General features: G+C 43.8%; 1 protein-coding gene across 2 annotated transcripts; it reads right to left on the minus strand.

The window, feature by feature from the left end:
• Positions 1-780: 780 nt before the first annotated feature.
• LOC138207312 (1-phosphatidylinositol 4,5-bisphosphate phosphodiesterase delta-1-like) lies at positions 781-11,610 on the minus strand. 2 transcript variants are annotated; one of them, XM_069164456.1, is made up of 15 exons: positions 9,306-11,610; positions 8,842-9,000; positions 7,958-8,186; positions 7,547-7,676; positions 6,914-7,142; positions 5,197-5,398; positions 3,697-3,841; positions 3,466-3,618; positions 3,227-3,379; positions 2,981-3,134; positions 2,763-2,879; positions 2,467-2,645; positions 2,248-2,380; positions 1,687-1,836; positions 781-1,461 (listed from the first exon to the last, which is right to left on the minus strand). In XM_069164456.1, exons 1-15 carry the CDS (start codon positions 9,403-9,405, stop codon positions 1,370-1,372), a joined length of 2,325 nt encoding a protein of 774 aa, XP_069020557.1. In that variant the 5' UTR covers positions 9,406-11,610; the 3' UTR covers positions 781-1,369. The 2 variants fall into 2 exon arrangements, with proteins under 2 accessions (XP_069020557.1, XP_069020556.1); XM_069164455.1 differs by having other exon boundaries at positions 10,569-11,609.
• Positions 11,611-11,997: the final 387 nt, after the last annotated feature.

An 11,997-nucleotide genomic window follows, 5' to 3' on the forward strand; every position in this document is an offset into this window, starting at 1 on the left:
GATGTCACTGTGACTACTTTTACTGTCAGTTTATTTTGCCCTTTCCTTCCAGATGTGTCACAATAAAAGCACATTTTTATGGAGGACTGTTGCTTGTCTTCTGTCAAGCAGATTAATGAGTTTTTATTCAGCCTAAACTAGAGGGCAGTAGTGAGTTCATGTCATCTTGGAACAACATTTTAAAATGGGAGTAAACAAACTTAACTTTTAACTGTGACCAGTTGGTGCTGGGAAATCGGTGTTCAAAGGATTTTCGAAACCTTTCACTGAAATCAGTCGTCCATTAAAAGAGAAAAACTAAACTTGCAGGCTGTAAAAATCAAACTAACCAGCTAAGAAAAAACTAAACTGTACAGCTGATGGAAACTGTAGAAAGAGGAGAACTGAAGTCACTTCTCATCCAAGTAGTCATTTGATCCATTTTCTGTATTTGAGACATCAATTTAAAGGCTGTTCAACAGTAGGCTGAGAGCTCTGTGTTTCCGTGTCGTCTCCCTGACCTTCTTTTCATTGACACTGTGTACCGAGGGTGTGTCCACCCAAAGTTCACTGGGTGATTATTTTATTCTGTGGAAAGGCACGAGTGGCTCAGTCCCAAACAGCTTTCCTCCTTCTGCTGCTTTGTTATCGTCTCAGCTGGTCAACAGACCTGTTGAGTACGATTCAGCTGAATGAATCAGTCCTCTTGGCAGCTCAGGTTGGGAAGGTTAATCTTAGAAATTATACCCGACCACAGACAATATTTATCCAAAGGGCTGAAAACAAAGGTCGAGACAGGTGTTTGTGTTTTAACATGTTTAGTGTCGTCATCTTGATTTACAAAAAGATAAAAGTAGTCATGATGTTACATGAAAAATAATCATACTTGACTAAAATTACTCATAAAAACAAAGCACATGGTTTTTAGATTGGTTTCTGTTTCTCTGAAATTCATTAAAATGTTAATTCGAATAAAAAGACTTAAAAAAGAAAATCCATTAAACTGGACAGAGATTGGGGACAAATTCAATGCCATTGCAAACTAAACATAGTATAACACCAGTGCAACTCACACACATCCATCCCAACAGTTTGTGATTCATAGAGTTTTACATGAAGGTCTAACAAACCCAGTGTCTGTCTATGTACAGGACTCGCATGCCTCCAATACAACTTATTTACAGTCGCAGATGGGGATCTGTTGTTTAAATTGACACTGCTGTCCCTGAAGAAAGTGGTCTTTATCTGACTTTTACAGTAGCCTCTCAAACTACTGGAGTTAAGCCAATAAGTTAATCATGTACTAAAATTATGAAGTCAAAAAAAATAAAAATATAAAACGGCTGTGTGCCGGGGGTGTCCTGCAGAGGTTCGTGCACCCGTTGACGTCTTATTCAGCATCGAGGACCATGATGTGTACAAAGAGTCCGGCGGAGGGGAGGAGGTCTCCGTTCTTATTGAGCAGAGGAACGTGTCTGTATCCTGTGGGAGCACAAAGTGGCTGCAGTCAGTCATCACAAAGGGAGAATATCAAGACGTCTTTGTACAGCGTGTGAACGGAGTTCTCTGTCCTCAAACAGAGGAGGGACAGTATCTGTCTGTCTATTTATGAAGTGTGAAAACAAACGGGTTCTGCAACATTGGGTTGTAAAAAAAAACAAAAAAAAAACATCAGCAAATATCCACAGCCAGCTCTGCTGTACTCACCCATTTTTAAACTGTTGAATGGAAGTGTGTACTGTCCGACAAACTCGTTATCAGACGTGGAGTCGTGGTCTTCGATGGCGAAGCGGACCAGTGCGAGATCGGGCACGTACACGTCGAACTGGAAGTTATCGTTCCACGAAGGGTTGAAACCTAAAACACAGAAGGAGAACTTCACATCTGATGTTTGACACATTCCAGGAAGGACTTGGTTCTCTCTTCACCTGCCTCGTGTACATCTATATTTCTCAGAATGCAGAAGTCATTATGTACACGGCTGTAGGTTTTACATGTGAAAGACTGACGCAGGGTAACCAGAGCAAGTCAACAAGCAGCAGTCAGGCAACCGACTCATCTGAGCCGGAGCTCACACCAAATACTGATATTTACTGTTCACATTTAAATAAGTAAACAGTCCACTCTACTACTACTCTGATAGTAAAATAACGTTGTATTGTCTACGTTTAACTGATAATCTGCTAAAAATAAGGAGAAAAAAAAAAACCTATTTGGAGAGTAAAACAGTGCAGGCCACATGTATGTGGTGTTTGAAACATTAGGTACCGTTGTTATCAATAGTACTGGTCTCTTTCTCAGCGACGTCAGCCGGCACGCCGTAGATTTGCACTTTAACCAGCGGGTCCACGATGGAGGACTTCTTCTTCTTCACTTTGGGGAGCTGCTGAGCCGATATGACCTGGTGACAGGATGCAGAGACGTCACGACCTCCGACAGGACGTGGGAATGAGTCCAGCGTGCGTCCTCACCAGTGTTAAACCTCACCATGATGTGTAGCGTCTTGTGCTTCAGCCAGTCTCCTCGTGTCAGGGTGATGGGGTCGAACTCCGTGGCCGCGTCCCTCAGGTAGGCCGGCTTCAGGACGTAGCCGCTCTTGCCGTTGACCAGGAACTGGCCCTGGTTTACGTCCATCTCTGTGCAGGTTGTCTGGAAGTTTAAGGCCACTGGAAAGGAATGAAAAAGATGACGCAGAGAACGCATGATGAATTAAGTCTGTCTTTCATGTCAAAATCTTCTCTTGGTTGATGGCTGTATTATGTCAGAGTGTCGGTCTCATGTACCGATCTGGCAGCCAGCATTCCACAGCGGCACTGGGTTGTAGTTGGAGGAGTCGGTCCTGGAGCCCGCTGGATAGATGCGGCTCAGTTTGTCCAGATTATGGCGGACGTAGGCATTCGCTGCAGAAAAAAAAACAAGGACGAAAGAATTGTTTCTTGAGCTGAATCAATGTCTCCCTTCACACTTGAGGATGGACAGTAGACATAAATCACTTCCTCACCCGACTCCTCTGCCAGTTTCATGGCCTTCCCCTCCTTGAAGGACGACATCTCATAGAAGCTCAGGTTTTTGCTGGCGTCCTCGAAGCCGTGGAAGTGGACGCTCTTACAGTAGATCACCATGTCGGACAGCTCCTTGGCTAGTTTCAGCTTTTTCTTTTACACATTAAATACAAGTGAAAGGCGAGTAGAAATTAAGAGCTTCCCAATGTGTTGAAGTGAGGACTCTTCCTTGATGTCACACCTACCTTGCTCTTCTCCTTCTGCTCATCCTCATCTTCATCGTTTGACTCTTCCTCCTCTGTCACGTCGGTGTCTTCGGCTTCTGCGGCCTCCTGAGCGAAGACGGCCTCCAGTTTGTTCAATCGCTTCCCTTTGATCAGGAACTTCCCCTTCAGCTCCTGGAGGAAGTCGTAAACACACACAATGAAGCGGTGTGTGAATGATGTCGTCTTCCACCCTGACAATCAGCAGCGAGGACACCAACCTCAGGAGAGGGGAAGTTTGTGGGCATGCCGTCGCCCAGGGAAGAGGTGACGAGTGCACTGCCCAGGATGGAGCTCATGTGTTGGGCCATGACTGCCTGCTGCTCCACACTGCAGTGGTTCTCCAGGGAGAGGATCACTGGGTAATCAGACGTCTGGGGACGACCAGACAACAAAAAAATAAATAAATGGAAGCTGTCCGATGATACCTCATGTTATGCTACTGAACACACCTTGAAGGCGAACTCCTTGATGGCTTTGATTGCATCTTTGAAGAGGATCTTGGAGGTGAGTGTGTAGCCGTGGTAGATCACCGGCTCGTCGTCCGATCCGTCCCAGCAGTCCAGCTCCAGACAGCGGCAGCCCTTCAGCAGAGCCCTGAGAGACACAACCAGCATGAACTCACTGGATATCTGGACTAACAAACAGAACTAAACAGCAGCCGGAGGGGTCCGAGGTCTGTCAGTAGAGCCTGAGCTGAAAGATGATTATAATTAACAAGTACCTGTTTTTGTAAACAACCTCACTGTGATGAATTTGTCTCACAAAAAGACGATCCAATCCATCAAAAATTAACCAGGAAGTGTACAAATACTTTTCAAAACTTCACCCACTGACTTTAACGGATTTTCTTCAACTACAGTAAAATAAAGGACATTACTTCCTGAGGCCACTATGAAACTGATTAAATACAATAACAATGCGGTCACTTTACTTCTTACCTACTGTAAAGTCTTACAATCAGGCTGCGTTCACACCTGGCATCTGATCACCTTACAGGTGTGAACCCCGATCTGCTCACACCACATTCGGAGGTGGTCAGGGATGCATATTCTTTAAGCATTGTGAACACAAATGTGCCGTGGACCCGACTGAAGAACCACCAACTGAAGTGACAGAGTCTGAATAAGCATTAGAAACATCTAAAAGAAAAATACTTGATTCTGCTGAACTGTACAGAAAGTAGAGATTTACCTTAAAACTGCAAAATGAACCTAAAGCTATAAAGCAGCTGTTTACGGAATAAAAACAGGCGATATCTACCCGACACGTGTTTCACTAACCATTTAGTCTATTTGTATTTTTTTTTAAGTTCACCCTGTGACTGTGGAAGAGCCCTGCCCCCTCACACAGTTCATTTATCCACCGCAGAGCAGAACCTGACCTCTCAAATCTGATGGAATAATTGAATAATCTAAGCCGGAGGATGTGATTGGGTTGAGCCCAACGGTTCAGGCTGTAATGACAAAATCAAGTGTTCAGACATTTACAAATGTGAAAGTAGGCTAATAGACGGCCCAATAATATGAGGCTCGAGTAAGTGAAGATGTCTCATTTTGTTAAATTCCTTTTGCCTTGACTGCTCTCCTTATTTTTCTGTACATGTTCACATGTTTATTTAAATATAGAGCCGGGAAATGATCTCAAGTGTGCGCTGAGCATCTGTGGTCAGATCATGTTCAGGTCTGAAAGGGTCATTTCTACACTTCCTTCCTGCCTTGTTTTGAAGTTGCAGTGTTTCGTTTCAGACAGGAAGTTACTACTGAGCTTGGTTGTAAAATTGAAGCAGTTTTCTCAATCAGTCACAGCACACTTGGAAAAGCATTACCTTCCAGTCCCCAGCCTCGTCCCACTGGCACACAGACATGATCAAACACTTGCAGTGACTTCAGCTGCTAAAAACATTGAAGACTTTTAGGACAGACTCTTGAAGGTTGGATGAAAGCCGTTACTTGATATAAGCCTCCGTGCTGCTGGGCCCTCTGAGCTGATCCTCCTTGAGGTAGGTGTTGTGCGAGGAGGAGATGAAGTAGTGGTTGAGGGGCTGGCTCATGTCCTGGTACACGTCCTTGTGCTCTGGGTTGAGAACCATGGCCTCTGGATGGTGCAGGTACATGAGGAAGCCGTCTTTGGACAGCAGCTTCTTCTCCTTGGCTGAAAGAGACAACGCAACGGAGAGGTTTCAAAACAATCCGCAGTTCAGTCGTTCAACTCGTATTAAGCTGTGCCCTTATTATTTCATACAGGAGTCGAGATAAAACGAAGCTATTGAAAAGACTGCACATGAATGAAGCTCATTTTCTGCTCTCTTTCATTCAAATAGAAGTCAAAGAGTCCCAGAGGCTTTTTAAACTTCACTTAACATGCTTAGTTGTGGTGCATGCATGTAAAGCATTCACTGTGTAGACTGTTATTGCATATATTTTCTATTTATCTTACAGATTAATATTAATGATCCTTTCTGACTGGCTAGCTGATTTCCCAGCATGAAATCTGACTTGTTCACTTCTCTGATTAGGAGTTATTTTTTTGCAGCTGAATTCTTATTTGTAGCAGAACAACCAAAGAAAAGTTGCACATTAATCCATGTGCAGTTCACAGCAGCACCCTTGAGCTGTTTGATCAAATATTCCCCCCTTTAGTTAACAGGAGCTTCACGTTTCTTTTGGAGGACTGAACACCAAACTGATGCTGCACAGCTGGTATTGTAGATACATTAACAAGAGAAGTTATTTAAGCCCGTTGGCTCAAAAACAGAAAATAACCCTTGTCTAATTGGAGCTCCAGTTATTGTTCTGTGGTTTGAAGCTCATTCAGTTTTTACTGTGGCATCCAGCATCAAAAAGATCAGATAAGACTGGCCTCATCATATATCCGTCTTTCACAATACAAAGTATTTCAGATAAGGTGGTCAAAGTGCCATAAAGTCTTGCCTGGTTCTTTTTCAGGAGACATCCAACACTACAAGCTGACCCAGAACAATCATCATCCATGTTTGTGTGTGCAAGTTCCTGTTTCATCATTGAGGACAGCTGAGAAGTTATCAATCATGACTGTTACTCAGCAGGTTGGCAAAAAGGCTCCACTATTTTTTTTTTTTACTCTGTCGTGGTACACTCTCCAGGTAACATGAAAAAGGCAACAAACTGCTCCTCTGTTCTGTTGTTACACCTGACAGCAACACCTGCAGCATCCCACTTTATCATCATGTTTACAAATGCACGCCGGAGACCACTCTGTCATCCTATTGGTCGACATCAAGGAACACAGTGTAGGACATGTCGATGCTAGGCTTTCTGTCGTGCCGTGTCCCAGACGCCACATTGCCGTTTCAACTGTCACACTACACCGATGTTCATCCCAGTTCAGCTTTAATGTTAAGACTGATATCAAAGAAGAATTCTGAAAGGTTTGTCTTGAATAGTGTTAATCTAAAATATTAATGTTTAAAAACTGAAAGAAATATCGTCTCCACATTCATAATATACAACAGACAGGCAGAAGACGACAGCCCTGCTGGTTTTCTTGCAGTAGCAGCAGTCTGTGGACACCCTGCAGGGTCTCAGTCAGGTTAGATTAGAAACAGACCATCTGTGATGCTGAAAAGAGAAGAACTAAGGACCACTACACCAAAGAGTATAAAACCCTGAAACAAGAGCAGAGACTGACCGTTTCCATCCGGCTCAAACGTCTCAATGACTCTATGAGCATCAGTCAGCGAGGCTTTCTCCTGCTGCTCCTTCATCAGGAAGTCAACCAGGTTTTCGGGGCTCATGAAGCCGTTGGTTTTAGCGTACTCCCTGTAGATCACGTTCATTTCCTCCCGATGGGTCAGCAGGTCGTAAAAATGCTCGATCTCTTCTCCAGCCAGGTATCCAGAGTTGGATTTGTCACATTGCTGTGTTGTGGAGATGCAGCGTGAAGGTTAGTCCACACTAAACGCTTCTGTACTATTAACTTACAATTAAGAAGACAAATGCATTTCCTATCAGAAGAAACTATTAAACACTACAACATACCAAATGACTACCACACACACAAAACAATGCTTTTCACACACAGAAGTATAACTTAGCTTTGTTAGGGCCCAAATTCAGACTTTGATCGATCCACGTTTTTTTCTTCGTTTCAACCAACTCATGATTAAAGAGAACTAATCCAATCAATAAATGTGGACTCTTAAAGTTTTCTCAACAGGAGCTCCAACGATTACACCCGTGCAGGTGAAATCACACAACATCAAAATGTTTTGTAGCTTCTGAGGACATCAACATTATTTTCATCATGAGGAAGCTTCATCACCTTGAACAGCATCTCTGCGTAGTCATCATCCACTTCGATGTTGATCAGACGCAGGAAGTCCTTGACTTCTGACACACTCAGCTTCTCATCTTTGTTCTTGTCTGCCTTCCTCAGGCAGCTGAAGATCCAGCTGTGAGGTTTGTAATGTAAGGAGTAAATACCATGACATCTTTCTTTGATTCTTATCACAAGAATTTTAGAAATTTACTAAATAATAGACTCGATTTACTAGATAATTTCCTTTATCTAACCAGGTAAAAATGTTACCGAGATTAAAATCTCTTGCGGAAGCTGAGGGTCGACATCGATTAGGTCAAAGTGTGAAGTCAAGTTTCTCAAATGAAAAGTTGTCGTTTCCTGTAAATCAGTCATGTTGACGGGATAACCGCCATCACCACACGTAAAGGATACTGCTCCGCCGTCTGGTGGCGGTCGAGGTTGTTGATGCTGGAGACCAGTTTCTGCAGGCTTTTCACCCACTGTTTGGCCTCCTCCTCGGAGCTGGCGATGAGGTCCAGGTTCTTGCGGCGGCCCTTGAACTGGATGGAGAAGCAGCGGCTCGCCACCTGCTCCTCGGTGTTCTTCCTCAAGCCCTCCGACTGGCGGCCGAGTCGCAACGAGGAGATGTCGTCGAGGGAAACTGAAGACACGAGGGATGCAGAACATGTCATTTCATCTACAGTGCTTTATTTAATAAATGAATATCCTGCTATTGAAATAATAAAGTACTTGCACTCATGCTATAAAAAAAAAAAATAACAAAAAAAAGCTGCTATTTGGTACTTTTGGCATCTTCAGGCATCACAGACCGGCCTGCTTGGTAAACATACGCCTGCTGTTTGTTTGTTTACATGGCAACGTCACTAAAAACATCACCTGTCAGTTTACATGGCAACGTCACTAAAAACATCACCGCTCTTCAGTTATCAGCCCGTCACCTCCTGACTAGTTTATGGCTGTAATTTAACGAGAGCAATTCAACTTCTCCTTCAGACACTGTAAAACAAAATAAAAGTCACTATCTCTCCCAACACACCCACGAAACGTATCAGTGTTATCATGAGCAACCCAGATGTGTCTGATAATACAGAGGACTCTCAGACAGGACTCCTTTACAGCTCCGTGATCAATCCTCCAGTTTCATAATGCATGAAGGAAAAATTCATCTGACTGGAGAAAAGACACCAAAGAGTGTTTTAGGTGTGTGTGTGTGTGTCTGATGTTGAGTGAAGACGAGGTGCGAGAGGTTTGCTGGTCTCACACACATTCAGGACAGATGCTGGGACAGCACTCACAGGTCTCGTTTGTCCTGAAGGTTTTCTTGGACTCGCGCCACATGGTCTTGCAGTCCTCCTGGAGTTTGAAGTAGCGAGTCTTCTTCCAGGTCTGGGAGCGGACCTTGAGGAGGTCTCCCCCCCGCAGGAGGAACTGGAGGTCCGGGTCGCCCTCCATGCCTGAGAAACCGACGAGAAAATTAAACTTTCATCAAACTTAGAGGTGAATCCCACGTTGGTGAATTCAACCCAGTAGCTCTGCTCTTTTGCCTCCTCATCCTGCTTTTATCTCATCAGAAAACTCCATAAGAAAAAAAAAGAAGAGTGAAGGCTTAAATCAAGCAGGATACAGAGGCACAGTTTCACAGCTTTACACATTTAAAACAAGCTCAGATCTACACTGTGACACGTAGTCTGAGCCCAGACAACCCTTCTTGGTTCCACCTGCTACAAGATGTCGATGAAATAACTGCAGTGCAGCCTACCTAGGAGCTGTGCGTTCATTTGTATCACCTTCTGGCTCCTGGAAAAGTGGAGTTGTTCCTCAGATTTGCTGAGTTCAGGTTGTTTTTTCAGGCATGCCATGGTGCTGGCTGGCGAGACCGGACTGTGTTCACAAGACGCTGGAAGTGAGCTGTCTGTGTGTGTGTGTGTGTGTGTGTGTGTGTGTGTGTGTGTGTGTGTGTGTGTGTGTGTGTGTGTGTGTGTGTGTAAGGGCGTGTACCAAACCCCACTCAAAGTTCACTTCCCATCTCCAGGCAGGCGGTCAGCTGACAACCTGCTTCACTTAACGTAGCACGACGACTAGTGGCGAGAGGAGGCCATTCAAAGCTTCTGTCCGGTTTATACTGACGTTACAATCAGTTCAGAGACTACTTTGGGGGAAATATTGGGCCAATTCTAAAGAGAAAGTATTTCTAAATACCTGCAGTTAACTTCAAATAACGAATAATAGACAGGCAGTGAAGCTCATTATCAGAGTTTTCATAATTGCCAGCTAACAATCAAAATGTCCCATTAATTAACATTTAGCAACAGGAAGAGAAATTTGGCATAAAGGCAGAAAGAAATGCAACAAACGTTTAAATGCGGTTTCTTTAATAACAGAAGGCATTAAAAGAATAATATGTCAGAACTTAAATGATGTATTTATTGAGCTACTGTGCAACATACAAGCCTGCATAATGTTCAGCCCTGCTGCCGCAATTGTTAACGTACGAACTCCACCTAGTGGCGACTTTGTGGTACTGCAGAGCGCTGTGATTTGACTCGACCATGTTTACTCATTATTAACTAAAACGTTTACAGGACTATGACAACAAGTCGACAAACACACTAAAAGCTGAGCAAATAGATTTTGGTCCTATTTAATATCAGCTCTTGTATTCCAAGGGTTGTATTTTAATCCTAGAAAGCTGGGCGCTGTTTTGGTTTGGCAACACTTTTGTGTTTGCTCCAAGGTGAAATCAAGCTGGATGAAAAGGAACCACACCTTTTGGCCGACTGTGGGCTACTCTTTAAAATCGAGGTTACTATATTTGGGAATTTAGCTCGATTCAGTGGCCGAAATGTCCAGAATTAAAGAGGGGGGGGGGGGGAACCTACACCAAACATCTAGAATTAGATAAAAGAAATAATACAAAGTAAAAACTTTTCCATTTGCTCGTAGTTAATGTTGGAAGTACCCAAGATATGCAAAACGCACTTTAATTTGCACGACTTAATAAAAGATCAAAAACGTGTCCTACCGTTCGTTTTCTTCTCGACCCCATTCGTTTCCATCCTCTCGTGCTCTTTCTTTTTCTCTATACACTCAGGTCGTGTTTGTTCCTCGCTTCCCTTGATGCACCGTTTCATGGAAAGTTGCTCCTTCTTTCCATGTGCGCACGTACGAAAGAACAAAGTTGTTTTTTGTTTTTTCTTTTGCTACCTGGTTGAATCGATTAAGAGAGGGAAACGCGACCAAACGCGGCGACAGGTGTGTTTCCCCCCGGCAGTCTAATTGGTGTCAGCTCTCCTGCAGGCTTCAACACCGGTTTGACAAGCCTGCCATTCGAGCTGCACCGCTGATGATGTCACGACAGGGTAGGTTACACCTTTCCACTAGCTTTGGCCATCATGCATAGGTGTGGTTAAGGCTGATCTTGTGACCAGTATTTGAAAGTGTGACTCATTATTAGTTATTGGGTCACCCTCTGTGCACCTGCAGCTACAGAAAAAGAAAAAAAAAGTTCACCTGCATTTTATAATCCTGTTGTCTGTACACACAACTGTAAAACATTGCCAGAGCCTACATCTAAACAAACAGTGGGAGGATGTTCACCTGAGAAGCACCCATAAACCTGCAGATACTGTAAAGAGTGTAAATTAATGTCTATAATTGCCTTTGGCCGTTGTATTTTCATGTGGACACCTGCTCCTCTTTTGAACACAAGGTAAACATGATCAAGATGGTTGAATAGCTGCGTTGGCTGGCTGCCAGCCCACATAGTCGATGGTGTGTTGGAGCATATTGGTTACAATGAATGGAGACAGATTAAGTTTTTCCTTTCCTTTTCATGTGCAGCTTAGCCTTGGCAGGATAATGGCACCGCTGCAATCACCGCTGCGTTGGGGCGCTTGTGGCTCTCAGCACTTCCCTTTCAGGCCTGGCTTACCCTCTGCGCACTGTCAGCATCAGGATGAGTGAGTTTTAATGCAGCATCAGGGAGTAGAGTTTCCGGGCAGGGGTAGACCACTTCAAAAATCCACCAGGTTCAGGGAAACAAGTGCAGCATTTGTGTTTATCTGATTTGTGTCAGTGCTTTGGATGCATCTCTCCTGAACACAAGATACAGGCTGAGACTGTCACTGCAGACATGTATCCACAAGAGCAGAAAACATGGCCTTTATCTCAGTCACATTTCATACACTTGCACACTTTTAATGTGGAAAAATGCCCGTAGGCTATAAAACGTTTGCATCGGAATAGGATTTGGGAACCACATGGGACCAATCAAGTGAACTATTCTAATGAATTAACAACATTTAAAAACTTTAAACTTTGTGAGCAGAAACTATACGAGACTTCTTTCGCTGATAAAGCCCGTGTCTTCGCTTGATGTCTATGTCTGTAAAACAAGCAAGAACAGGCCCAGATGTTTTCCTCACATACCACTGATACCATCCAGAGTTCTT

Source organism: Embiotoca jacksoni, unplaced genomic scaffold, assembly GCF_022577435.1.
Source record: "Embiotoca jacksoni isolate LCO1_2020_lvr unplaced genomic scaffold, fEmbJac1.0.p SCAF_31, whole genome shotgun sequence".
NCBI lineage: Eukaryota > Metazoa > Chordata > Actinopteri > Embiotocidae > Embiotoca > Embiotoca jacksoni.

Coding starts and splice junctions, on each gene's coding strand:
- LOC138207312 (XM_069164455.1), bottom strand. CDS start 10,677: ATGAAACGGTGCATCAAGGGAAGCGAGGAACAAACACGACCTGAGTGT. Junction 3,135..3,226: donor AGCAGAAGGAGAAGAGCAAG/GTAGGTGTGACA, acceptor AATGTGTAAAAG/AAAAAGCTGAAACTAGCCAA. Junction 1,462..1,686: donor ATTCAACAGTTTAAAAATGG/GTGAGTACAGCA, acceptor GTGCTCCCACAG/GATACAGACACGTTCCTCTG.